Source organism: Anopheles moucheti, chromosome X, assembly GCF_943734755.1.
Source record: "Anopheles moucheti chromosome X, idAnoMoucSN_F20_07, whole genome shotgun sequence".
In the NCBI taxonomy this organism is placed as follows: domain Eukaryota; kingdom Metazoa; phylum Arthropoda; class Insecta; order Diptera; family Culicidae; genus Anopheles; species Anopheles moucheti.
The window spans coordinates 5,196,751-5,223,357 of NC_069142.1; the positions used below are offsets into that span (position 1 = coordinate 5,196,751).

General features: G+C 49.0%; 3 protein-coding genes across 7 annotated transcripts in view; 1 reads left to right on the forward strand and 2 right to left on the reverse strand.

Annotated features, from left to right (window-relative positions):
* Nucleotides 1-362: 362 nt before the first annotated feature.
* LOC128306373 (xaa-Pro aminopeptidase ApepP) lies at nt 363-3,779 on the forward strand. 2 transcript variants are annotated; one of them, XM_053043867.1, is made up of 4 exons: nt 363-598; nt 929-2,188; nt 2,265-2,572; nt 2,642-3,779. In XM_053043867.1, the coding sequence occupies exons 2-4, from the start codon at nt 939-941 to the stop codon at nt 2,932-2,934; spliced, it is 1,851 nt and encodes a 616-aa protein (XP_052899827.1). In that variant the 5' UTR covers nt 363-598; nt 929-938; the 3' UTR covers nt 2,935-3,779. The 2 variants fall into 2 exon arrangements, with proteins under 2 accessions (XP_052899827.1, XP_052899826.1); XM_053043866.1 differs by lacking the exon at nt 363-598 and having other exon boundaries at nt 903-2,188.
* On the reverse strand, nt 3,732-5,445 carry LOC128306375 (protein LST8 homolog). The gene is made up of 3 exons (XM_053043868.1): nt 5,106-5,445; nt 4,301-5,018; nt 3,732-4,233 (listed from the first exon to the last, which is right to left on the reverse strand). The coding sequence occupies exons 1-3, from the start codon at nt 5,220-5,222 to the stop codon at nt 4,073-4,075; spliced, it is 996 nt and encodes a 331-aa protein (XP_052899828.1). The 5' UTR covers nt 5,223-5,445; the 3' UTR covers nt 3,732-4,072.
* Nucleotides 5,446-11,297: 5,852 nt separating this feature from the next.
* LOC128307347 (dorsal-ventral patterning protein Sog) overlaps nt 11,298-26,607 on the reverse strand; it is a 29,702-nt gene continuing 14,392 nt past the window's right edge. For all 4 annotated transcript variants that reach the window (XM_053045134.1, XM_053045135.1, XM_053045133.1 and 1 more), the window contains 6 exons: nt 20,000-20,103; nt 19,195-19,327; nt 14,296-14,358; nt 12,398-14,215; nt 11,827-12,326; nt 11,298-11,720 (listed from right to left, as the gene is read on the reverse strand). In XM_053045134.1, coding sequence (XP_052901094.1) covers nt 11,541-11,720; nt 11,827-12,326; nt 12,398-14,215; nt 14,296-14,358; nt 19,195-19,327; nt 20,000-20,103 — 2,798 coding nt within the window. In that variant the 3' untranslated portion in view covers nt 11,298-11,540. The remainder of the gene's footprint in view (nt 11,721-11,826; nt 12,327-12,397; nt 14,216-14,295; nt 14,359-19,194; nt 19,328-19,999; nt 20,104-26,607) is intronic.

Consider the following 26,607-nt stretch of genomic DNA (forward strand, 5'->3'; position numbering starts at 1 on the left):
AAAATGAAAAAAGACGAAGAGATTACAGTTAAGTCGCAACTCCTGTGTGCATTTCTGAGTGGTTTCATAGTTGTAAATTAGCTCTAATTAACTCTTAATTCTTCTTGAAAAGAAATACATTTTAAAAACAGCATTTAAACATTCCTTTTCTTCAGCAAATTGAATTATCCATTCGCGGTGCAACTGTTCTGCGCATGCTGTCATATCCTCCCTGCACACACGAAAACAAACTGGTCGAACATTTACCAGCGGGTGAAACTTTTCACGCTCTCTCGCCGGTTGAAATATTTCGCCACGCTTTCAAGGCGAAAAACCTGACGTTTCCATTTGTGGGCGAAATGATTGTTTGCTGCGGCCGAGGGGGTTTTATTTACGTTCTGTTGCTGCTTCCTGTGGCGTTGAGGAATTGGCCACTGAAATACAGCTTCCGATCAGCTTATATATAAAGGCGTTCGGCAGGTTCCGGTTGTGGCATTAACTTGCTTGTAGATATCTTCGTTCAGAGTGGATTTGGCGAGACTTTCACGATAATATCAACGACCGGAGTAAGGTCTTCCCGTAAACAAATTGCCTTATCATTATCGTACGTGTGGTGAGGGTATGTATGTGGGTTCATTTCGGGTTCGTGGGAGGGTGAAAAGAATGCCAGGGACAGGAATCTTTTACATTGGAAAGATAAGATATAGAGTGGTGCGAATATCTCGCATAATGGGTAATCCATCACGAAGGAGGTGTTTACGATACAGGCGGGCAGATAATAACCAAGTGCCACTTGAATGGTAAAGAATCTGCCATTCGCTCTGTTCACCCTCCCTCCTGTTTCTGTCCTTCCGGGCCCCAAACAATTCACTTTCAATGCAAACGAGCAGTGCATTTAGTCTGCCCGTAACGCTTCACGCACGATGACTGACCGTCACGATCGTTCCAGTGTGCCGACGATGAAACCGACCGGTGACGTGTTGGCCGCCCTGCGCAAGCGGATGAAAAGCCTGCCGAACAATCTCGGCACGATCAACGCGTACATCATACCGTCGAACGATGCACACCAGAGCGAATACCTGGCGGCACGGGACGAACGGCGTGCGTTTGTGTCCGGGTTTGATGGGAGCGCCGGCACGGCGGTGGTGACCGAGCGTGAAGCGCTGCTGTGGACCGACGGTCGCTACTATCAGCAGGCAACGAAGCAGCTCGACACGAACTGGACGCTGATGCGGGACGGTCTACCGACCACACCGTCGATCGATGCGTGGCTTGCGAAAGCCCTCCAGCCCGGTTCGAGGGTGGGTGTCGATGCGAACCTGATCACTGCTGCCGCCTGGACACCGCTACAAACGTCGCTGAAGACGGCCGGTTGCACACTGCTGCCGGTTACGCCGAATCTGGTCGATCTGCTGTGGACGGATCAACCAGCAGTGCCGCACAATCCGCTGCTTCCGCTAGCAACCACCTTCACCGGGGCAACGGTGGCGGAGAAGCTCGCTACGGTGCGGGAAAAGCTGACGGACAAGCGTGCGTCCGTGCTGGTGGTGAGCGCGCTGGATGAGATCGCATGGCTGCTGAATCTGCGTGGCAGTGACATTGATTACAATCCCGTGTTCTTCTCGTACGTGATCGTGACCCCGGACGTGCTGTATCTGTTTATCGATCCGGCCCAGATGCAGCCCCAAGTGGAAGAACACTTCCGGGCAAACGGTGTAACGGTGGAGGTGCGTGGGTACGGTGAAATACATACGGTGCTGAAGGAGCTGGCCGAGAGTAAGCCACCACCGGCCGGCGGTGGTCCACTGGTGTGGATTAGCTCCGGTTCGAGCTACTCGCTGGTTGCGCTAGTGCCGGAGGAACGCCGATTGCACGACATTACGCCCATCAACCTTATGAAAGCGGTTAAGAACGAAACGGAAGCAAACGGTATGCGGGAGTGTCACGTGCGCGACGGTGTCGCCCTCTGTCAGTACTTTGCCTGGCTGGAGCGCTGTATGCGGGACGGCACGGCGGTGGACGAGATCAGTGGGGCGTCCAAGCTGGAGGAGCTACGCAGCCGCCAGGCACACTACAAGGGCTTGAGCTTCACCACGATCAGTGCTTCCGGACCGAACGGTTCGATCATCCACTATCATCCACTGCCGGAAACGAACCGCCCAATAACAGCCGAGGAGCTGTATTTGTGTGATTCGGGTGCCCAGTATCTGTAAGCGAGCGTCAAACCGCGCATTAATGTCCAAATATGCAATGGTCACGGTATCATGTATCTTTCTTTTCGATAGCGATGGCACCACCGATGTCACACGCACGATGCATTTCGGTCAACCGACCGCGGAGGAGATACGCGCCTTTACGCACGTGCTGAAGGGCCAGATGGCGCTCGGTTGTGCTATCTTTCCGCGCAAGGTGAAGGGCCAGTTTTTGGACACGATCGCACGGAAAGCGCTCTGGGATATTGGGCTCGATTATGGGCACGGTACCGGCCACGGTATTGGCCACTTTCTGAACGTACACGAGGGTCCAATGGGCATCGGCATACGTCTGATGCCGAACGATCCAGGGCTCGAGGAGAATATGTTCCTTTCGAATGGTATCTATTTACCTTTTAAGTTTGTCCTGTTAAAATCTTCTTCTGACACTTTTGTGTGTTTTCATACAGAACCCGGCTACTACAAGGACGGAAAGTTTGGCATACGCATCGAGGATATCGTGCAGGTGGTGACGGCTAACGTTGGCTCCAACTTCGATGGGCGTGGTGCGCTCACCTTCCGCACGATCACGATGTGCCCGATCCAGACGCGCCTTATCGACGTCAAACTGTTGACGGAGCGCGAACGCGACCAATTGAATGCGTACCATCAAACCGTACTGGACACGCTCGGGCCATTGCTGCGTGCCGCCAACGATATGGAAACGCTCGACTGGCTGGTGCGTGAAACGGCACCGATTTAACATGGTGCCGTACAACCACTGTTGCCACGGGTTAGGGCTTGTGTAGACTGTTTCGTGTTCACCACATCAAAATTATGCGTTATTAGTATTAATTCGTGATTTTTTTTTTTAAATTCGTTATTTTGATTCCGTCTACGAATGTCTGTAGAATGTTTAGGTTATCACCAGAGATTAACACTAGCACGATCAGGAATACGAAAGTCTCGCTACGTTCCGTACTGGTCCAGACGATGATAATGATTGAGGGCGAATATTTCAAATTTCACTCGTTTCTAATTTTATTTCTGCTAATAGTTATCTTCAGTTACGGTTAGTTACGTTAGTTACGCCAAAATGAACTTACCATACTTTTTAAAGTAAAAAAAAAGTTATGAAAAACGGCTGCATTGCACTGTTTTTTTTTTCTGTTATTAAAAATACTGTAAATTGTAGCGTGAAATTTGAAATATTCTCCTCCCTCAAATCATGATCAGCCGTTTTGACTTCTCGAACAGCAATTAGAGGTCCAACAGCATCAATCATTTCCGATTCCCCAGGTGCGCAGTTTTGTTTCACTTTATGGAAATACATATTTTGAAAGCCACAAAATGCCTGAGATAAACAAGAAAACACATAGTTTCGTGCAAAGTGTGGTGAAAGTTTTACATTTTAAAAGACCTTTAACAATCGTTCGTCGTAGATTTTGGATGTAAATTGTGTGAATTTTTGAATTAAAGCTATTAAACTAGCTATAGAAAATATTGAGACCATAACAATTTGCCAATTTCGGTTAAATTGAGTTAAAGCAGTGATACAATTTTATGAACCTTATTTATTAGAGCTTATTTTATTACACAATTCTATGCACGCCATAAGCAAAACACTTTTTTAATGTCTATCTTAAAGTACATGTTTGTGTTTGTACGGTAAAACAAGAGGAACAAAATTGAGTTAATCAACTAAAGGATCAAGGTGAAACAAAAAAAAACATTTTAAAACTGGACAATTAATTTTAATTACCCACAGTGTGTTGCTGTTTCCAACAAGCCCGGCCTAACATTCAACTTATATATAGTCACCTATTAACAGACAGTAAAGGCAGCCCAAGACTGACGGATGTTTGTAGCGTTACAACAGAAGAAAGGGAAGAAGGATATCATTAGTGTGTGGACGTCAGGCCAGTACCGGTGGTATCGGTAGTGCTGCGTATAGGCTCATCCTGGAAGGCCAATGCAGTGACTGCCTTCAGGTGACCAGCGTATTCCCTCTCGACCGTCTTGGTGTCGATTCGCCACAGCCGCACCAAACTATCAGATGAGGCTGTAAGTAAACAAAAACACGCTTTGAAATGGCGTTCCAAATTGCACCGGGTATCATCAGGTGTTACCGGTAAACAGGTACTTGGAATCGTTGTTGAAGGCAGCGTCCCAGATCCAGAAGCGATCGATGCGCAACTCCGCCTGTACGGTCCACGTGTCGGTGGAATAGATCTTTGCGGTACTGTCACCGGAGCAGGTCACCAGCAGGCTCGAGTCGGGGCTGAACTTGCACCTTAGCCCGTACTTCTCGTGTGCCTGTATCTTGAGCTTCGCCTCCGACCGGGTCAGCTGTGTTTCTTGCCCCGGTGGCCCACTCCAGCTGGTGAGCATCCAGATGAAGCAGCTGCCTTTGTTGTTGATTGCTGCCATGTACGCACCGTTCGGACTCACCGCAACGTCCTGTATCGAGCATTCGACTTCCGGCAGGAGGTGGTCGTGCTGGTCCGACTTTACGTCCCACAGGTAGATGCCACCGCCCTGGTGCGCCATAAGCAGCTCCACCTGGTTCGGCAGCAGACAGACCGCATTGACCGGGCTCTGGCAGTCGAAGATGCGCTTGCAGGATGGGTTCTGCGAGCTCATGTCCCAGATGCGCACTTTTCCATCCTCGCCCCCCGTGAACATCCACTTGCCATCCTCCTGGAAGCCGACACGCGTTACGTTCTTCGTAACGCCCTCGAAGTTTACGATCGGATAGTTGGAGACGAGATCGTACAGACGGATGTGCTGATAGCCGCATGCCGCCAGCAAGTTACGCTTCGGCGAGATGTCTAACGAGTTCACTTGCTGCGGATGAAGAGAAGGAATGTCGCGAGAGAAGGATTATCGCAGCAAGTATGCGTACATCGTGGGCCTTAGTGGTGTTATCCTTACCGAGTCGACGTGTTGCATTGTCCGCACACATTGGCTGGTGTACGGTTGCCAAACACGAATCGTATGGTCGTAACCGCCGGTCACCAGTATCGGTTCGTTGATTGAATCCGCCGTCATAATTACTGTCCCGTTGAGGCTTGCAAGTTCTGTCGGATACCTGTGAACAGGAAGCGGATACTGCAAAAACAAAAACACAGGATGTAGGAAGTTTTCCCTCTCCGTTAAGTTCTCCGGCACAGCTAACTGAATTTGGTGAAGTAACAAACGTAACTTCTTTCACTACTTTTCGATTAATTTGCTTTCATAAGCTTATAACAGAAAAACTCCGACAGTGCGGGTCATGGCTTTTTGTTTTGTGTTGATTTTGTACATCTGCTTCATACGTGAATTTGTATTTCCCAGCGAACATTCTCGCAGGGTACTCAATTTCTACTCACTAGGTACTCACTAGGTACTCAATTTCGTTTCTGGGAACTCAATTTCCATTTCTTATTTCTGAGTTAACACAACCTAGAGGGTTTCCAAATTATATTTTAACATTGCCGTGCAAAACAACAGAAACAAACAATTTTTTTCTATTTTGTATGTATTTAATTGCTTCACACAATTTGTTGGCCACTTCGCAGTGAAGGCGATGTTTGCTAAAGGAATGAGAAAAAAATATCCCATATGATTTTCTGATAGCATTGGCCTAAGGACCTTTAGAACGTTCCACATCAGGCCGAAGTTTCATGAATTATTTCGACTTCTGCAGCGTTCAGCAATAAAAGAGTTCCGGTAACTCATAAGCATGTTCGGTGAGATTCTTTAGATGAGTGCTAAAACGAAAATACGACACTCACACGTGAACATCTCACGGACTCACTCGCGTCACGATTATTGGCGGACGTAAGCGTGTATTATTTAAGCTAGTCAGCAACAGATGGCGCTGCGACGACCCAGGGCAGATGTTACGGCATAGCGTTACCGTTACGGATTTCCACCGTTGTAAATTTTCTCAAACAGCAGCATTTTCCTCACAGCAGACCACAATGTAGTAATAATGGACACACCGTTTTATACGTGTTTTGTAGCTCTTAGTTTTATTAAGAATTCGGTGTTTTCAGTGCGTTGCTAAACAAATGTTTTTTTTTCTTCCAATTTTTGATTGTCTCCCGTTATCTAAGCAATGAATGGTCCAAAATATATGGAGTGGCGAAGGAGAAAGACAAGCAAAACCCTGATAAAACGGCTCAGTTTGGACATGGAAGGAGGCAAGGTTTCTGATTAAAAATGAATACTGTCAAATTTTACTGCCGCACACGTTCAACCTGTTGTTTCAGCAATGCTATCTTTCTGTGCTATTTGTGCTGTGTGGGTGTGTTTCTGTGTGCGTGTTTGTTCATTTGATTAACAACTTATCCTGACCTAGAAGTACACGTTATGCACCTGCCTATCTCCATCCCGTTTCCACGTACACATTTCCTTTTCTCTTTCTCATTCCCCCGCTCTCTATCTCTTTCTCCTATCCTTTCTCTTTCATCGCTCAATGCAAGCTTGCCGTTCTGCTTAGTTAGTAAAATTTCGACAGAATGTTCATGCCCATCCGCGCGACTAAAGCTGTCGGTTTACACATTTATTAAATAGACAGTTTAAACAAGTAGAGAAGAAAACTAAAACTACGGGTACGGGTTGTTTGTTTTTGTTTTTCTTTTGCGAAGCATTTTCTCGTTCGCCATTGTTTGCTGCTACACTTCTAGCCACGACACTAATGGCTAAAACGAGCCGGAGCGCCATCTGTGTGCAAATTACTGTATCGCTTATCATCACTTCGGGCTACGTCCCAACAGCTGCTGGCACTGTTCGCTGTGTTTATTCTTCCTACCTAACGATTTCTTGTTCTTTTTCGTTTTCACTTCGATCTCTTTCAATCGTGGGTGGGAGGTTGATGGGGGTGGAGGATTGTTTTATACGCTATTTCAAATTGGGTCCACATATCCTGTTTATCGGTTGTTTTTTTTTGTTTCTATACCTTATTTTGTTTGTTTTGTTGTATATTGTTAACATATTCAGTCTTCTTTGGTAAGTGGTAACGAAACGGAAGAGCCTGCAATCGTGTGCCTTTTGTTTAAATTTTGCCATTTTCTCTACCTTTAATTAGCTATTTTTCGGTGTTTTATCGCTTTCTTCTTCAATTTATGGTTCTCTTTCTGTCTCTCGCTCACGCACAATCTCTCTATCTATCTATTTGTATCTCTGTGTTATGTGTTGTACCACAGTTTATTTGATTTCCGGAGTACTAAACAGTTTGTGTGAAGGTGAATACAAAATGGGTGATGGTAAGGATGGCCTGATAGACACCTGATAGACGCCATCTTGTGTGAGTTCCGCGGCGAACGTTAACGGAAAAAGACAAACGAACGAACTCAAAGGAAGCGAACAAAACAAACCCCTCTCCTTCACCACTCCTCCGTGGGTGTTACAGTGTAGTAACACGCAGCATTATACCATCAACTTAACCACTACGAACGAACAATGGTAGCAAACATTCGGACGAAGTGTAGGTAGCAAATAGTGAACGAGGACACTAAATGGAAGCAATAATTACGATCGGTCAGTCGTGAATTTGTAACAATCGGCAGGAGAGTAAAACTTTCCGTACACAGCTGGTTTAATGTAAGTAAGCTGTAGTAATACTTAATTTAATTTTTAAAAAAATATTACATATTAAATATAGTTACCGTAGTTTATATATGTATGGTATTGACCGTCATTAGTATTTAGCGGTTTTGTAGACTGTTATCGGCTGCTGTTCCGCAGCACGCAATGCTTGCTCCCTTCAACCTCTCTCTCTCTCTTTTTCTCTCTCTCTCTCTCTCTCTCTCCCTCTCTGTTTCTCTCTCTTTACCTTTTAGCGAGTGTGTTAATGTATGAATCACATACGTGTTGTCTGCATGTGTGTGTGTTGTTTTTAAGGCGAATATTTTGTTCCTACCCATTGTGCACAAAATGGCGGATTTGTTGTTTGCAGTATGTACCATCTCGTGACGTGCCTCCCTAACGGTTGTACACGAGTGCAACGCTTGACTAGAGATCGAGGCATCCACAACTATTTCCTTACACTTCGCTTCTCGCGTTTCACTCCTTTTCCTTCTGTGTGCGTCTGGTTTCCTCCTGTCTATTTAAGTTCGTCCCTTTCCTGCACCCAATCGGCGGAAGGATGCTCCGTCTCTCGCACGTCTGTTTTATTAAATTTAGTGTTATATTGATATTGGGGTTTTTTTCATCTGTTCCCACTACTTCCAAAAATCAAGGGGTCCTAAATATTAAGTTTCTTATTTCACTCGCCGGCATCCAGCGTATCCTTTCGACGACTTTTTGGCATTCGATAATTTTGCTGCTACAAGTAAGGTTACCTTAACGGTTTTAACATTATTAAATTTTGTTTCTTTTTTCGATTTTAATCCAAACAAACCAAAAAAAACATATTGGTGGAACGATGGCGAAATATTACGATTTATATAAAAAAAAAACAAGAAATATGACTGCTATGACCAGCATTCGCGAGGATTGTTACAATGTTTTGTTTTACGTCTTGTACTCTCTTGCCAGCTCCCCGTTTTAGCTCTTTCTCTCTGTCAAACATACACACACACGCACGCACGCATACGCACTATATCCTTATCATATTGGGTTTTTCATCTCTTACACTTTCAACCACTTCTTTAAAAATGCTTCCTTTTGGGGGGGGAGGGGGGGGAGGGTTAAGGGAACAGTTAAGCAAGAAGGGCGACAACACAAAGGAAAAATAAAATAAAAGGATACTTGTGAGCAGCAAACCAGTACACACAGTAAACGGTTAAGGCAGGACCAAGGTGAGTTAAAGGTGAATTAAAGGCGAGTTAAAGGTGAGATAAAGGAGAAGATTGGAATTTCGTATTTCCGGAATTTCTACCAATTTGAAAAGGACCTTCCTCCTTCTCTCTATCTATCTCTCTCTCTTTCTTTCGCCACTATAATCCTTCTCTTTTACCGCCTTCACTCCCGCTCTTCCGCACCCTTACTACTTAACCTCTTCCTACTTAAAAAAAACTGGGAACCACAAGTACATCGTACGAAAGCGAGAAGAAAAGGAAGAGAAACACAATCACACAAACGACACAAAAACTAGTAAGCTGGTTTTGTTTCCTGCAATGGTGGTGGTGTTTTATTCTATTCCTTTTTCCCCCGCTCCTTTCTTTTTTCCCCCATTTGCTTCCCCTCTCCATTGCGACTGTTCGCTTCGCTGCACTAACTACAACCCCTAACACTAAACAACCCCCACTAGTACTAGCACGATGTTTGTTGTTTCCTTTTTCTTGTTTTTTTTTTCGTTTTGTTTTGTTTTGTTTCATCTTTTAAATGCGCTTCCACCTTCACCGGTTTTGTCTGTGGATTCCGTGCCTAGCCTGTGTGGCCACAGTATGCGCTTTACCGTGTTCGGCCAGCCTTGTGTGGCCGTTTCGGTTGCGTCATCCTGTTTGTGTGGTTCGGACCCTCCATCCTCCCCCGCCCCTCGCTCCCTCTCCCAAAACCCGGATAGGATCTTCATCGTTCGCGATTATTTTTGCTTCTTGTCCTATCTCTTTCGCACTCTTTCACATATCCTACCCTGCACGTTTCATTCTAACTCTATCGTCCACGAAAAATAATAATAATAATAATAATAATAATAATAAGGGTTGGTGGAGGGAAGGGGGGGGAAGGGAAATAGTACTAACCCTAGACATAATCGGTAAATCGCTTTGGTACGTGGAGTGGCGCAACACGAACGCGATTCCACCCATTCGCAGACGGTCCTGTTCTAATGTGTTTTATATGTGTGTGGGTGTACTTGAATGTGTATACAATAATGTGTGTGTGTGTATGTGTAGGTTTTTGTTTTGTTTTGCAAAAATAAATACGTGTCCTTACATCGGTAGGTACTAAAAGCGCATCAGTTTTAGTACATCATGATACCATCCCTGCATGCCTACATGTACAAAATTTAAAAAAAAATAATGTATATATATTTATATAAAGCTATATGAATATATATCCATACATGCATAATATATGTGGTATATCGTTTGAAAAAAGAAAGAAAAAAGAAAAGGTCACTCATTTGGCACCCGCAAACGGCCACCGACACTACCGCATGTACACGCATACTGGTTTGAATAAAAAAACTGTGTGTAGAAACGCACGCGTACGGTTCTGTGCCGGTTGGCGTGTAGATGCGCCTTACGCTTACTAAAAGATACGTTAAGGTGTATAGGTATATTTTATATGATATATTATCGTTACGCATAACTATCCTTACAAGGTTTAAAAAATAATCTATATGTGTGTGTGTGTGTTTGTTTGTGTATGTGTGTTTATGTGTTCGTTGCTACCAGTTTAAAGTACATATATAAATAGTTTCTCTCTCTCTCTAATACAAGCTCCAGAACGGGCGATTCTTCACCTTCCTTTTAGTACTCCGTTTCTCTAAATAACCTCTTCCTCTCGATTTTCTTTCCCTATACAACAGGAACTGCTCCTATACCTCCCGGTAACAACCGCCTCCATACCATTCCAAGCCACCTGAAGGCACGTCCGGAAGGATGTAAACAAACAAAACAAAAAAAAATACCCCAACCAGACCCGTATACACACATCCTCACACACACACACACACACTCACACACGCACACGCGCGAAATTTTAGCCATAAGTTTCAGTCAATTCGCATCGAATGAATGGGTTTGGAGGGTGAATGGAGCGGGGAAGGGGGGAGGTGGGGGGGGGAGATGTTGATTCAAGTGCTGCAGTCCCAGTAAATCAAAAGCGAAAGCAATGCCTTATAATAATACAATAAAATGGCTGCCTTAAGTGCAAAATGGATGCAACACTTTAGTACTAAACAAACCGCTAAACCCAAAATGGCTGCAGTGGATGATGATGGGGAGTATAAGTATGCATGTTGGCGTATGTGTGTGTGTGTGTTATCTGTTTGTGTGAGCAGTGGGGCTATAAGAGGTCAGTGATGAGTGCGTTGAGTTTCTAGAAAAATAAGAAACTCCCACACCAACTTTAAAATGTCCCAGAAGGAAGAAGGCAAACGGGGTACAGGACACACAACGGGTCAGGTGCCGTCAGGTGTTGGTAACAGGCCGAACGGCACCAACACCAACGTACGCTTCCCCGCGTTTGATAATGGAATCATTGAACGATTCCTGCTATTTTTCCACCTACCAGGTCGTCTGTGTGTGTGTTTATGCGCGCGAGAGAAAGAGAGAGAGAGAGAGTCAGAGTGAGAGAAGAAGGAAGGCAGAGGAGAGGATGGTAAAACAGGTAAGTGTGTGGATTGGCGGAGTCCCGCGAGCAACACACTTAACATGGCACAGGGAAACCCACGGTACTCCGCGTCGGTACTACGCTCGTTACTAAATCAATTCAACTCTTAACACTCGTTTGCTGCTGCTGCTGCCGTTTTCGGTGATGACGGGCGGGTCTGCACTGGCAACACTCATCGACTGGCTGCTGTTGCTGCAGTTGCTGACCGGGGCGCTTCGCATTCTGTCGGTTGCACATTGCTCGGTTACACCGTTTGCGACTACAGTTTAGCTGTCCGTCCTTGAAGAGCGGGAAGAGAGAAAACAAAGGAGTCAGTACCGATGCATAAAGGAAGCTTGTAGGCAGCTCATCCTCATCATCATCATGCAAACGGAATGTCCCTTACCTTGCAGCGGCACTTGATGCACTTCTCCTCGCCGTGCGTTGCCAGAATCGGGTGATACTCTTGGCCGTTCTCGTAGATGTTCTCCTCGTACCGACAACCACCGGCAGCTAGGATGGCCTGCGGTGAACGCAGCGTACCGGCCGAACTGCCCGCCTCATCGTACTGCACGTCCTGCCGGCCGATCTTCTTCGGTACCTTCGGTTCCTTCACCTGCGGGCACACCTTGCAGCAGGCCTTCTTGTCCGGCCGATACGCAACCTTGTCGCTACACGGCAGCGGTGGACACTGGGCACGGGCACACTTCACCTGCAGCGTAAACAGCTCGCACGTACAGATGGTGCAGGTATCGTAGCCGCTCGGGTGCAGATACGGATGCCATGTGGTACCGGCTTCGTGGAACGCCTCGCCGAGGTTGCAACCATGCTGTGCGCTCGTACTACCACTGCTGACAGTAGTCACCGGTGCTGCTGGAAGCCCATTGCCTGCGGTGGTCTTTGGAGCTGTGGAAAACAAACACAGCTGAGTTAGATCATCTGCATCACCAAGCTGTTGGAGACGGGTTGTTACTTACCAGCACACGATGGACAACATTCACCCTTCTTCTGCACAATGTCTTCCTTGCGACATTTCAGCGATGGACACTTCATCTTCTCGCATTTGTACTGCTGGTGGTCACAGGAGCACATGGTACACGCCTCCACAGCACTGCGCCACGTTTCACCCTCGTCGTAGAAGCGGCCAGAATGGAAGCACTTTTCATTGGTCGTTACCGGCACATCGTTCGCGGCGAACGGGTCCTGCTGTACCTCGTTGTCTAACCCCCCGGTACAGTGGCTCGGGACGCGTGTCGGTGTGTGGACGCGGGCGCGCAACAACGGCTCGGTCGTACTGTTGGACCGCACCTCCAGATAGATAACGCTCGTCTCAAGCTTGGCCAGATCGCGGGGCGATAGCCCGAGCTGGAAACCCTCCAGCTGGTTGCCACCGAACTCTTCCAACAGCCGGCGACTGATCGGTGCATTCGGCGCCTCCAACGGTAGCTCCTCCATGTACAGCTGCAGCGGATGGAACGCACCCGGTACACCGGCTAGCGATAGATCGTAATGCAGAAAACACTCGTTGTCCACCGCCATCCAGGCCATGCCGACGGCGTGCGTGAGCGGTGGCAGATCGGCGGTACGGCGCAACAGCACCGGCGCGCTCGAGTCCCGCGAGTCCGCGACCTGGCGCGTCACAAACTTGCCGTGCAGCAGGGTGAGATTCTGTTCGTTCGTTACGTGTATGGCCAGCTCGCCGGAGTAGAGCGGTTCCAGTACGCGCGGTCCCATCCGATCGATCACACCGGACGCATGCTCGCCGGCAAACGCCCGGGTTAGCGTCTCGAGCTCCGGCTTACGCTTGGCACTGTCGTCGATCAGCGTCAGCACGGGGCTGGCCGTGCCGGACTGCCCATGCAGATGGTGCGTCTGCACGTGGTAAACCAGCGAACCCTCCCGGTTCTGGTACATCCAGGCCAGACCGCTCGCATCGCTCCGCACATCCACACCGTGCGAGCTGAGCAGCGTCTGGAAGACTTCACAAGCCACGCGACCCCGCACCGGACCCTGTAACCGCAGCAGATCCGGATTCCGGCGCGACTCAACCGTCAGCGTGAGCTTACCGCGCGTTAGGAGCCGCAGGTCGCTCACCGACACCGGTGACGACACCTCCAGCACGTTGATGTCATGGGCAGGTTTCCGGACGCGCTGGACATCCTCCAGTATCAGCTGGCGCTTGTCGAGCGATTCGAGACGCACGTTCAGCGGCACGTCACTGACGTCCTCGGGCGCGAACAGTCCATTCAGCACGATCGTCAGATGGATGGAGGAGGTGACACCACTACTGGTCGACACGATCGCCGTACCGCCCGCGCCGCTCATAATGTCCGGCTGGGCGGCCGGTTCCAGCAGTGAGCTGAAGAGTTCGTGCGCCAGTGCGGAATATTTCGCGATCGGACCGGCTATCGCCAGCTCTGCTTGATGCTTGCTGCCCCACAGCAGCACCACACTCACGAGCTCGTCCCGGAGCAGCCGCCGGTATTCCCGTGGTACGCGGCGCCACACACCGCACACCTTCCCGGTACCGTTCTGGTACGCGCTCAAGCGGCCCTCCTCGGACGGCAGGGTAAGCGTGTGCTCCTCCAGTATGTTGCCGTTAGCGTGCACGAACTGTATCGATCTTGGGCGTGCGGCACGCTCCGACACGTAGAAGCTGTAGTATAGGTTCTTCTTGTGAAACGAAAACCGCCCAGTAGCGACCACGTTCTGCGGGTTGAGCGTCGAGTACATCGTGCTCATGTCATCCTTCTTCAGCAGCGACGAGGTACGCCCGGTCAGCAGGGCCGCAAAATCTGCAGAAGGGAAAGCAATTCGCGTTAGTTGGGGTTGGGGTGTGCTAGACTAACCGTGGGAAACGGTGCTGTACACTTACGTTTGCTGCGCTCCTCCTCTTCTGGCATCGTCGCCTGGGGAAGATCTTGCACCACGTCAGGACCTGTGAACCGATGGGAAAACGTAACGAAAGCAAGCAAAACACGAAATGCATTAGAATGTGGCGTCGAAAGATAAGATTGGCAACGAGTGCGAAAAGATAACGATCGACGTGAGCGGCAAAGCTGCTCGCTGCAGTCAGAATGACCTGCCGTGACCCGGAACGATAGGATAGGGAAGGGGGAGGAGGGGGGGGGAGGGTGGTGGCGCAGGAAGAGGTTTGAGGAGTACATCCAGCCAGGTTGGTTAAAAAAACAGGTTAGGTTTAAGCTTTAGTTGTGACCCCTTTCACACGTTGGAACCGGGTGTCGGCACTGTCGGAACTGTCGGAAAGCGAGCAACACACACGCTCAATCTCACTCTCTCCCATGTCTGTTTCTAGCGTACGCTATCTCCTTCCTCTATCTCTACCACGCTTCCATTATCTGCTTATCTGCCAGCCGTTAAGGACGTAACACTTTTGCGGTTGTACTTGCCCTCCTGCGGCCGCCGCCCCCCTTGCTACACCATTAGCCAGTAGGCCCCTGACGTTCGGATACGCCACGCCGCTTATCAGCTGCCGTTTTGACAAGTAGTGTGGCAAAAACTGAGACAAAATGACAAAAAAAAAACAAAATGCAGAAAAATCCCACGTAGTCACAGTACAGCCGACGCACCACAAGGAGGCAAACAAACATGGCCGAAGAACGTACGGTAAGGCAGGTGGACTTGCCTCTTGGGTGGGCTTTACTTCCACACTGGGCCTGCGTTTCGAAGTGTCGGGACCCACCAGGACGAATGCACAGCTCCAAGTCTTTCCAGATCGTGAGAATCGATACGTTAGAGTTGTAACGCTGGGAATAGACGCCATCTTTAGTTCCCACCTTATATGACTCGTTTTTTGTTCTCGTTTCTCTGAAGCGTTGAAGGCTCTTGAAGCGACTGTTAGGTTTAGTGCGCTAATTCTTCACCTTCATGCTTCATCTCCCCTCTGTTCCAGCTGCTACACAAACAGGGTTAGCATAGCGTCCAGTGACATCGATCACTGGTGGAGTTGTGGTGCCGCCTGTCTGCCTTAATTTTCACAAGACGGTGTTGTGTTACACCTTCCGGGTCTCGGGCTACTGCAGTGGATGCTTCCCACCCGCGTATTTCTATTTCCGAAGGAGCCGGAATTAAGCAGCGGTGCAAAAAAAAAATGGGAAAGAAGAGTCACTGTTGCGTCACAGGCACCCGGCTCCACTGTTTGTCTACCTGTCTGCCTAATGGTCAAGCGACACGGTGCGTGCCTATAGATGACAAGGGGCTGTTTATTTGCACGATTGCCCCGTTTGTTTGTTTGCTCTGCCTGGTGCTGTTTTGTTTGCCTGTTTGCACACTCCGGTGCTTATTTGCGGACCATAGAGCGTGGACGCTTTCCCGACACACACACACACACCCGGGGCGTGTGTGATTTCGTGCAGCAATCCCGACGATCGTACGCGCCACGAAGAACACACGCCAAGTCCCGGCGTTCCAATATCCGTTTTCCATTCACAAAAAAACCAACAGGCAAGACTTTCTAGTTTAGCGGTGCCGCTTCATTACCTTCTCCTGATGTTGCTGAGAGGTAGTGATGGGAATTTCGTTCTGAACCTGCTAGGTTCGTTCCGTTCCTGCTGTGGAACGTTCGAACCTGGGTGCATAGTAATGCATAAAGTAGGATTGGTGGGTGGTACGAAGGTGTGCCACGATAGTGTTGAGTTCATCTTATCTAAAACTGGGCAGATATTGACTAAACACCGGAACAGACCAACAGTTAAGAAACTTTAACGAAATACAGGCAGTCCCCGATCACCACTAAACACGTCGACTCCACCGGAACGTCGTAGTACGGGGTGAGTATGTCACTTCAGGCCAAGTGTGTCGAGCATCGTGCAACAGCAACGCGTCACTAAAGCCCCACACTTGGTTGGCCCTCTTTCGATTGAGTAGGTACGCAAACTTACTCCTCACCATTGCCTTGGCTGCAAGTTGTTGATCAAGAATTGGCGCCACTGGGCGTCACAAAACAAATCCTCTCCACCATTCCTTATGTTCAACCTAAACCCGCCGCATGTTACGCAACCCGATTCCCGATCCCACCTGTGCCAAAACCGAGCCTCAAGGAAAATAAATCGCCACCCTCTCCCTCCCCTTTAGAACGCAACAACAACAACAACAAAAACCGAGGCGAGGCACCAATCAAACGTCAGTGCGCTGTCGGAGCAAGCTCAGTGCTAGAGGGCGCCCCGTATCTTTGCATATCTGCGCTAAGTGCGTAAATTCCGCACGGCGCGCCAAGCGCCCCAAGAGCTGGCGACTCACGCGCGATAAACCCGAGACGTAGGCTTCCACCTTACGGTGCTGTAATGCCACCGGGCTAGGTGTCGGACACTACAATTTGGGCGTCTTAGAACGGAAGTGTACGAAACCGGCACACTTCCTCAACAGCACCCAAGTTACGAGCTTATAGCAGGCGGGGAGTGTATCAATGTTTGGTGTGATCGAACACTTCGCTGCGTGTGGCTATAAACACAACAAACGATCGCATTGTGAGATAGTGGACGACAACATCCAACCGTGCCGTGTTGGTTTACATTTGAGCTCCAAAAAAACAAAACGGCCATCTGAACGGCTGTTGGGAAACTGTCGGGTATTGATCTAGTGGGACTCGTAGGGGAGAGGGGGGGGCCCTTTTAAATCGCACATACACACTCACCCACAGCAGGAGGGGGTGGGGGCAATAGTAGTAGCAGTGTCGGAGAGGTGTTTCCTGGAAGTCATCGACACATCCAGGGGGGAGGGGGAGGCATGCGAGTGAAGTGGAACTCTGGAGGATTGGTAGCGATTGGTGTGTGCGATAGGAGCGACTAGATTAGCGGAAGGAGCCATAACAGCCGTACCCAAACCGTCCAAAGATCCAGCGTGGAGTGGCGATAGGAGTCTGTATAATGGATGCGGCGGCTAAAGGTGGTCGTGTTGCTATCAATAATAGTACGCTGCTACACACAACAAACAACAACAACAACAACAGCAACAAAAGTGCACAAATACACACACACACACATACACATAGTACGCACAGACACGCACGCAGTAGATCGAGAGGGAGAGAGAGAGAGAGAGACACTGAGGAAGGCAAAACTTGGGGTGAAAATCGGTCGAGGTCACCAAACGGCGCCACCAGCCAGTCTATCTAAACTTGCGGGGTGTGTTTTCGCTTTACTGTGCATGTGTGTGCGAAAAGCTCACATACACACGATCTGTCATTACGTAACGAGTGTGCGTGCGTATGTGTGCGCTGTTGGGTGCAGGGACAAGGAAGTGCCGTATTTTGCGTCGTGTCCAGCTAGTTAAGATCACCGTGTAAGAGATCAAGCTAGAATATATCTCTCGGGTCATCCAAACTTCACCTGTCTAGTCTTATCTGAATGTTGGCAGCTTAACCCCTAATGTGGGGGGTGTATATGTGGGGGAAGTCATGTGTTGCGTGAACTTCTAGGATCCCTCCAAGGGAACTCGCCACGGTACACACCGAGCTATTTGGAGGACTCATCCATCAGAGTGTAGTCAGACCGCCGCTAATATCGCCGACAGTACAACCACCACCGCACATCGGTCACATCACCGGCAAAAGCTCAAGGCTACGCTAAGAAGGCGCGCAAAGAACATTGCTGCTGCAAAAAACCAACAACGGTTGACCATCAACTCGAAATCGTGCGAGAGCTGGTCCGGTTGTGGACGCGGTGTACGGTGACACGATGGTTGGCAGGGCAGCAGCAGCAGATGCGATTTACCAGAGGGTGATATCAGGTGCTGGGCCCACGGTGCCCTGACAAGGTGATAACGATTGCGGTCAACACGGTCCAGTGCACGTAGCGCCAGGCTACTGGAGAACGAACCTTCGCCATTCGCTCGCACCGTAGTGGGTGTCGGCTTAGAGTGGACCGGGCGTGACGGCGTGAGCGAGCGACAGAGGAGATGAGAGGGACCCAAGTGGGGAGTTAGCAAAGTGTTAGCGTGTGTGTGTGTGTGTGTGTGTGTGTGTGAGGATGTAGGGCGGAGGGTTTAGGGGGTTCGGGGAGGGTGAACTCGTAAAAATGACTGAGCCGTCCCGAGACGGTTCAGATAGTACTTGAGGGACCGATCTCCCATCCAACCCCTACTCCTTCAACCCCTGCAAAGAATAGAGCGACAGAGAGAGAGAGAGAGGGAAAGATGAAGAGGAAAGAAGATAGGAAGCGTGATCTAGGGAGAGTGAGAGAGTGAAAGAGAGAGAGGGTGGGCAAAATACGCGCGTAAAATCTACTGGCGCAATCGGAAGACGCGTGTAGCGGCACCGTGATGGCGCCGTCGCCTTAAGAGACTACGTCATTTCGAGGTGGCAATTTGGTGGCCTTTTTTGCGCCTTGCTTGCGCGCTACCGCGCGCTGCGCTTCCTTTAACTCAGCGAGCGGCGGTGGCACACACGACGACGACGACGACGACGGGTTTGTTGTGGTTTTTTCGGTTCGCTGTTTCGTCGCCAACGGCTTCGAAACTTCAAACACCAAGGAACTGGCGCCAAAGAGATGGGGATGGGGATGATTTTTGCACACATTTAGCATCAAAAACAATTAAAAGGAAGGGAAGGAAAAAAAAAACAACCCCTCTTAGCTACGAAACCAGAAGGGGAATGGTAATTTAAACGAAACAAAACTAGCAAACGAAGCACCGCGAGCGCCGGAAGACATCCCTGGGGCTAGGGTCTGCTACACTATCCGGCAGACCGGTCGGAAGACGGTGAACCAAAGGCAAACCCGCTAAAAAAAACACAAAACAAATCGTGTTCGTTACTTACTCTGTGCATCTCCCGGACAGGTCTTGCAGCATCTTCCCGGCAGCAGGATCGGATCGTCGCAGGTCGGCTTCGGGCATTCGTTCTTGATGTTGCGACACTGGACGCGTCCCACGACGCGACGCTTCTTCTGGAACTGGATGGAGTTTTTTGGAAAGCGGAAGAAAGAAACAAAAAGAAATGACATAAGAACAGAGGGATTGGAGTGAAAACCGCCAACTATTACTGAATGAATTTTAATTCTTCTGTGCGGCCCCCTTGAAAACCCCTTAATTCGCCCTCCCCCGAAAAACCCTCCCCTGTAAAAAAAAAAGGTAGACAAAACGGTGACGAAGAATCGTACTCTGGCATAATTAATTCATTAGCTCTGGCGACATCTTCAGAATGCTTCAGAAATTCAAGAATACCGGAGATTGTTCAGGGGGTTCATCCTTCGGGTAATCGATGACGTTGACGTGGCAATAAATCCTTCGCCCTCCTCCTTTTTGTGTTGAATTCACCCGTAGGGTGTTGTTTGGTGTCGCTTGGTCATTAAATTCTAGCGCCCCGAAGATATTGCCCACAGGATGGAATCTTTGTCCGTTGTCCAACCCCTCCCACTACTCCTCCCCCCATTCCCCTCTCCATCCCTTCCCTATCACGGTTGATCGGATCAGCTTTCTGAGCTCGGCTCGGAGCCAGCGCAACCTTCTGGGGTGGATGAATTCATAATGATATGCGGTCTACGCCACCATCCAGCGAGGGAGATGTGGGTGTCGGCGGTCTCGTCTACAGTGTGTGCCGGGGAGTCGGCATCGGATTTACTTACCGGTACACATTCGCACATGATGCAGTACATAACGCCGAACGGGGGGCCCAGATCGGCAAACCAGGTCGTATGCAGCTCGCGTATGGTCTTCCCAAACTGGCACTCTGTAAATGGGAAACAACACGTGTGAAGATTAGCAACGACAGAAGAAAAAAAACAACGGACGATTAGTGTGAAAATCGAAACGGGGGTCAAAATGGAACGAACAAAACGATGGTGTGGAAGATGAAAAATCAAAAACTAAAAATTAAATAAAAAACCGGTACGGTCTAGGGTTTTCGGTTGCCGCCAGCACCGACCCGGACGACCTGAACGGGTTGTACAAAAGAGAGAGAGAGGGAGAGAGCCTCAACGTACGCAAAAAAAAAAAGAATTTACCACCGTAAAGGGGGAGAAGGCAACAACAAACAAAAAAAAAACAGATTAGTTAACAACTGGCGCCACCAATTTGCGTGATCGCGATCGATTGTTGTTTTGTTGTTTGCTTCCTTCGCAACGTTTTGTTTCCATTTTTTTTTTTCTTCTCTTTGTTGTTGCTAAGGAAATGGTGGCACTAGAAGGCACCACCCCTGGGAATGGGGGTGTGTAAAAGCAGAGTTGACAGGTAAAGCAACTTAAAAAAAAAACCCACAAATGGAGGTTAATTCTAATCAATGCTTTGTGGCTGTTATGTTGCACACATTTGTTGCTTATCCTTGTTTTTTTTTGGTTAATTATCCTTTTTTTTGGTTCGGGGGTTGCGCGCACCCCCCTTTTAACACCCCCCGTTACTTCCCCCGGCGGTCTGAAAAAAAAAACCCCCAAATAGGACTGGCAAAGGAGGGTTGGATGGAGACGGGTGGTAGCAGAGGGTGGTTTCTTCACCCCTTTCGCCCACCCCTTTCCGCCTGTTTCACCGTTTCATTGTCGTCCACGATTGTTAAGATGAAGCGAACCTCAAATTGTATTGCTACCGTGTACGGGAAAATGTCGCACTTCCCGAATCGATCGCTCGTTTTCATCGCATTCATCATCAGTGAACTGGAACCGATTGTCAAACAGGGGGGTGTGTGTGTGGGAGGGGTGGGGGGTGGGATGACAGAGATGGGGGTTAATTTATGGTCCCATTCATCGGTCTTACCGTTTGTGTGACTCCATATTCCATTCCCACCCCCCCCCCCCCTTCCCCCCTCCCCCCTTTCTCGCCATAGCAACCCCTTTTCACCCTCGCCGATTCCCACCCCTTACCATCTCGAGCCAAAAGAAAAAAAAAACAGCGAATTATGTAAGGTGATCGAACATCAGGACAGCATTTTCGGCGTATGTGTTTGTGGTTTTTTTTTGTTTTGGCGTTATGTTTTGCTGGGGGGGGGGCATTGGGATAAAAATATATGTCCGGCCGGCTTTTCAAGTGTGTGTGTGTGTGGTGCACAGTGACCGGCAACAAAACGTGCATGATGGAAGGAGGTGGTTCCCTAATATCGACCAAACTTCCAACTGTTTTTGCTTTCTGTCCTGTCTCCACTACCCCCCCCCCCCCTTCCCCTCCCCCCCCCCCCCCCCCTGGACCCTAACTGGGAGAAGATCAAGGTCAAACCTTGGTGGTGGTTTTGTATTGTTTGTTGTTGTTGCTTTCCACCCCCTTTTTTGACGTGCTACCGGTGATTGGTGACTTCTTCCCCCCGAGAAGGGGGGATGGGGGTTGTTGGAGGCACCGTAATAAAGGCAAACATAGCGCGGATTGTGGAAGCAAGGGGGGGGGGGGGGAGAGGGTGTGCAAAACTACGCAAACAAGCTAACCACCCTTCCGTGACGCAGCATCCCTGTCCATCCTCGTCCTCAACCCACCTTCCCTTACCTTCCCTTTCAAATGCACAACAGCTCCCTTGCATGGGAGGGATGTCGTTGGTATGCACGGGACGCGATCAGGCAGTACAGTGCGATCCATTCTGCGCAACCGTTGGGCCGTGGCGCCCACCCCATAAGACCGGGGACCGGATGTGTCACTGTGATTCACTTCCACACAAACCCCCGCTTGCCCATCCGATTATACAATCCACAACCCCCATCCCCCCCCCCCCCCCCCCCCAGGGGCGAGCGCTTCATCCTAGCAGAGCTGTCATGTGAATGTCACAAATAAGCACAACAACGAGGAGAGAGAAGCAACAAATAAATATATAACTAAGGGGGTGAAAGGAAGGAAGGGTTTGTGTGTGTGTGAGGGGGGGGGGATCCTCCAAATGGCGCATCGGCTGTTGCGATTGGAATGGAAAATTCCTGCCCGGCTTGATGCACCCGGCAGAAGCATCAACGGATATCACACACACACACAATCATAATAACAATAATAATAATAATAATTATATTAAAAATAATTATTGTTGTTACACAAAAAAACCACACTAATTACAACCATAAAAAATAATAACAATAATAAAATTATAATATTGCGATCGACATTCCTCCCTTGTTCACCTTGCCAGCATTAACGTGTGCCTTACGCTGTTTCTTCTTCCTGGCCACCCATAGCAAGGCACGGCCTCTCATAAAAATTACGAACCACAAATCATATACGCCAATGATGCGCAAAAATAGAAAATGATCTTGCCAGTTCGGTGCCTTCGGGATGGGGTGAGGTGACCTGACAAGATGTACGGAAGACATCGGTGCTGCGGCCGGTAAGAAGTAGCAGGCGGGAGAGGGGTGGGGGGGGGGGGGGTGTGCTGGGGTGAAGAAAATCAGATCGCGCACACGCTCTTGGTTCTCCACGCGTGCCACAACACCACTTCGCCTTCTACTTATTATGGGGTTTGCTTTATCGTTTTCTTTTCCGTACTAAATGAGAAGCGGTTAAACCAAGGGGGTGAGGGGGAGGGGGTGGTTTTTGCTGCTGATTTTGTTGTTGGTTTTTTTTTTTTGGTTTGCCGCACTCCCGCCATCCTCTCGAAAGCCTCGCCAAAAACAATTTAAAACAAATCTTATGAACATTATTCGTCCAGGAGGAGGGGTGAGGAGGGTAGAGGGGTAGAGGGAAGGGGATGGTAGGGGAAGAGAGAATGAGGGATGTACTGTGCAGACACTGCACTCTGGTGTTGCTCCCATTCTGATCCACCTCCGGAACACCTCTCCGCCCTCCTTTTTGCCGAAGCAAACACATATGGTACCGGGGGTGGGTGCCCCAGCAAGAGGGATGTGTGCGTGTGTGTGTGTGCGCGTGCCGGTGGGGGTGGGTTTGCGGTCTCGTCAATTAAAGGCAATCATATGCATTAGCAACCAATTCAACTCCAATAAAAACTGAATCTCTCTCCTCTCTCCGGCACACATGGAACCTTCTCCACCCTTCCTGCGTCGCATCGCATCCCCCCCCCCCCCCCCTTTGGTAAGCCAGCCAAACGTTAGCGGTAGATTTGCGGGTGAAAAGAAAGAATGGGGCCCTCGGTGAAGCAATTCCGCATCGACCATCTGGTGGCAAAATGGCTCCATCGAGTCTCAAGTAATCGCCTCCATATGTCGCTGCTCTACCTTCACCATCCCCCACCCCCTCACCCAAGCATAAGCGGGCGTGCGCGCGCGCGCGTCATCTCCATTCGCCACCCATCGATCATCTCAACAACAAAAAAAACAACCCAACCCCCCATCAGATGATGATGATGATCATGATGATGATGGGCCGGCCGTTTCGCTCCTCCTACGCGATTAATAAATAAATAAAGAAATATGAAGCACACTCCCCCCCCACACCCCGCCCCACCTTCCCTTCGCCATCTTCAACCCCCTCGGCTTCCATCATCATCATCATCACACCCGGAGGAGCTAACGATCCGGTCCGGAACATTGGCGTTGCGCTTTTACGCCTCCTTGATGGTGGTTTTAATTTTCTCCTCCACTTTGCTTCTTTTCCCATTCGGTTTTCCCCCGTCATTTCATCCTCTCCTCCCTCCCCCCCCGCCCGCTCCCTCTTTTCAGTTGCTTCCTGGCCCAGTTTTAGTGTGTGTTTTTGTTTTTTTTTTCTTCCGTTTGTTGGTGTATATTTCCGTTTTTTTTTATTTCGTTATTCGCTTGCGTTTCAAAACGTTTTAGATCTGGGCGTGCGTTCCAACTCCTCTTTTTGCTCCATCCAATCCTTTCAATATTATATCTTTCCTTTCTGTATCACCCTGGACAACCGTGCATCTTTAATAGTTCTGCACATACGGTTGTGTGTGCGGTGATTTTCTATACTTCTTTGGTTGTTGTTCTTTTTGCCACTACCAACAAATCGTTCTTGTGTCTCTGTGTGTGTGTGTGCTATTTTTTTCACTGATGGTTTATATAATTTTGGTTTTTGAATTTTGCTAAATATATGGTCCCCTTTTAGCATACCTTTTCCTTCTCCCGTTCTCCCGCTCCCGTGATTGCAACCCTTTTTGTGCAGCCTCTTCTTTGCACCTTTTGCAGCGGGGGTGTGTGTGTGTGTGTGTGTGTTGGGGGTGGGGTTGCGAGAGTTGGAAATTTATTGCTCGCGTTATGCGTTATTTCGGCGTTCGGCTTGAGTTCGGTCGCGAATCGTATGCGTGAAGGAGACAGAGAGAAACGAAAACCCACCCGAGGAAGATGCGTGGGAGATTGTAAGGGAGGGTGGATAAAAAGGGGGGAAAACGATAAGTACACGCAGAATGCATGATTGATTCTTCACCAATTAAGGATGTGGATGACACAGACACCGGGACACGTGGGGGGATGGGGTATGGTGTGGGTGGGTTGGAATAAAGCGACCAAAAACCAAACCGTGGGTCACCTCAAGCGGCAAATGACTAACCAACACACCAGCGCAACAGTTTTGGCACGTCCATCCGAATTGCATCCTCTGCTTTTAAACCTCTTCCTCCTCCATTTTGCGTGCCTATTTCCATCACGAGTCATGAATTGAAAACAAAAAAACAAACAGACAACAATACATGTGCGTTCGTTGCGTGTTTGTGTGTGTGTGTGTGTGTGTAGCCCCCTAAAAACTTCACTCAACCCTCAGCCCGTACGGCGAACCAATGTGCAATAATAGGCAGCAGTAGGCGGACATGCTGCAAACGATGACGAAAGGGAAGCGCGGGAGCACCGATCAACTAAGTTTCCAAAATAAAAATCAGCAAAAAAGCAAAATGGAGACAAACAAACCTGATCGGATGATATCATCATTAAATTAAACTAAACGGCTATCGTGCGACAGAAAAAACAACCTGACCTCCCCCCGCCCCCCCCCCCCCCCCGCCCCTCAATTTAGTGAAGAAGAACGCCCAAATCATTGCGCCACAGTGGAATGAAATCAACAGCGAAAAACAAAAAGAACAAGGCGAAATCAAGCCGAAACGCTTTGGTGCGCTCTATTGCTTAAAACAGAAATGGAGGTAACACAGGGGAGGGTGGAAGGGTTGAATAGAAATAATAATAAACATAACCAGTGAACATCACTCCTCCCCTTACCCTTGCCCATGCCCCCACGAGGGACGGTTTGTCTGGCACCGGGGTGAAACGTCAAATTTCGCACCCCTTTTAGTACCGCGTGTCTCTGTGAACTTTTCGTGTCTTTTTGGGGGTTTTAGTTTTATTGTTTTTGATATTGGGGGATAAAGGATAAAGGCGAAGGCGAAAACGCCAAGATACACAGAAGTGAGAAGATTTAGTGAGTGTTCCGTTTTATTACAGGCAAGCATCTGTTGTTGCACAAATGGAGGGGGTGTTCTCGTCCCCTATTTTCCTGACTTTTCTTCTCGAGACGGACTCTTAATTAGACAGGTGAGGGGGAGGAGGAGAGGGGGGGGGGGTGGAAGAGAGGGAGTAAAGGATTACAACAGCCTTGCCCGGGGAGTTCCCCAAAAACAAGTGCCCCCGTCCCGATGACTCACTGACCCTTGTCGGGTGGTCTTCTCACACACCCCAGACCTGCAGACAAGGTGTTGATGCGAAAGGTGGTGGGGCCGTCACCGAGGCAAAGATAGATAGAGGTCAGTCCTTTCAGAGGTCTATTAATTAAAACAACAATCTTCCCTTATCCCCTACTCCCATCCCCTTTCCTTCGTTCTCCGTCCTACACATTCTAGGGTGTTGCCCACCCACAAGATCATCACCGAATCAGTGCACAACGCGACAGCTGGTGGACCATATTTGTTCCCCTTCCCAGCATCCCCAACCCCCCCCCCCCCACCCCCCTATCCCAATAGGGGGCAAGGTGTGAGGAGATTGTCGACGACCATTTGCCAGGCGACGAGATGTTAATGGTGCGTCCCTCCCCCTCCCCCTGTGTATGCTGTGTGCGCAAGAGAGTGAGCGAAACACGAAAGAAAAAAAAGAAAGAAAAGAAAAACCGGAAGGTGTCCAACCGTTGTCCAACGATCTAGTTCACACGGCCAGATGGCGGTAATTGAAGTTGTCGAATGACGGACAGTGCAAACAGTGCGGCGTGGTTTGGAATGAAAAAAAAAAACACCCCTGACCGGGTACCAATAATTTACGATCGCGCAAACAAAGCTGACACTCGATAGGGCCACAATATTTGGACTACATGTCCCAATAGGGGATGAAGGAAGAGGAGCAATATTTAAAAAAAAAAACAAGAACAACTGATGCATTTCCAGACGTCACTACTGGAAGGGGGT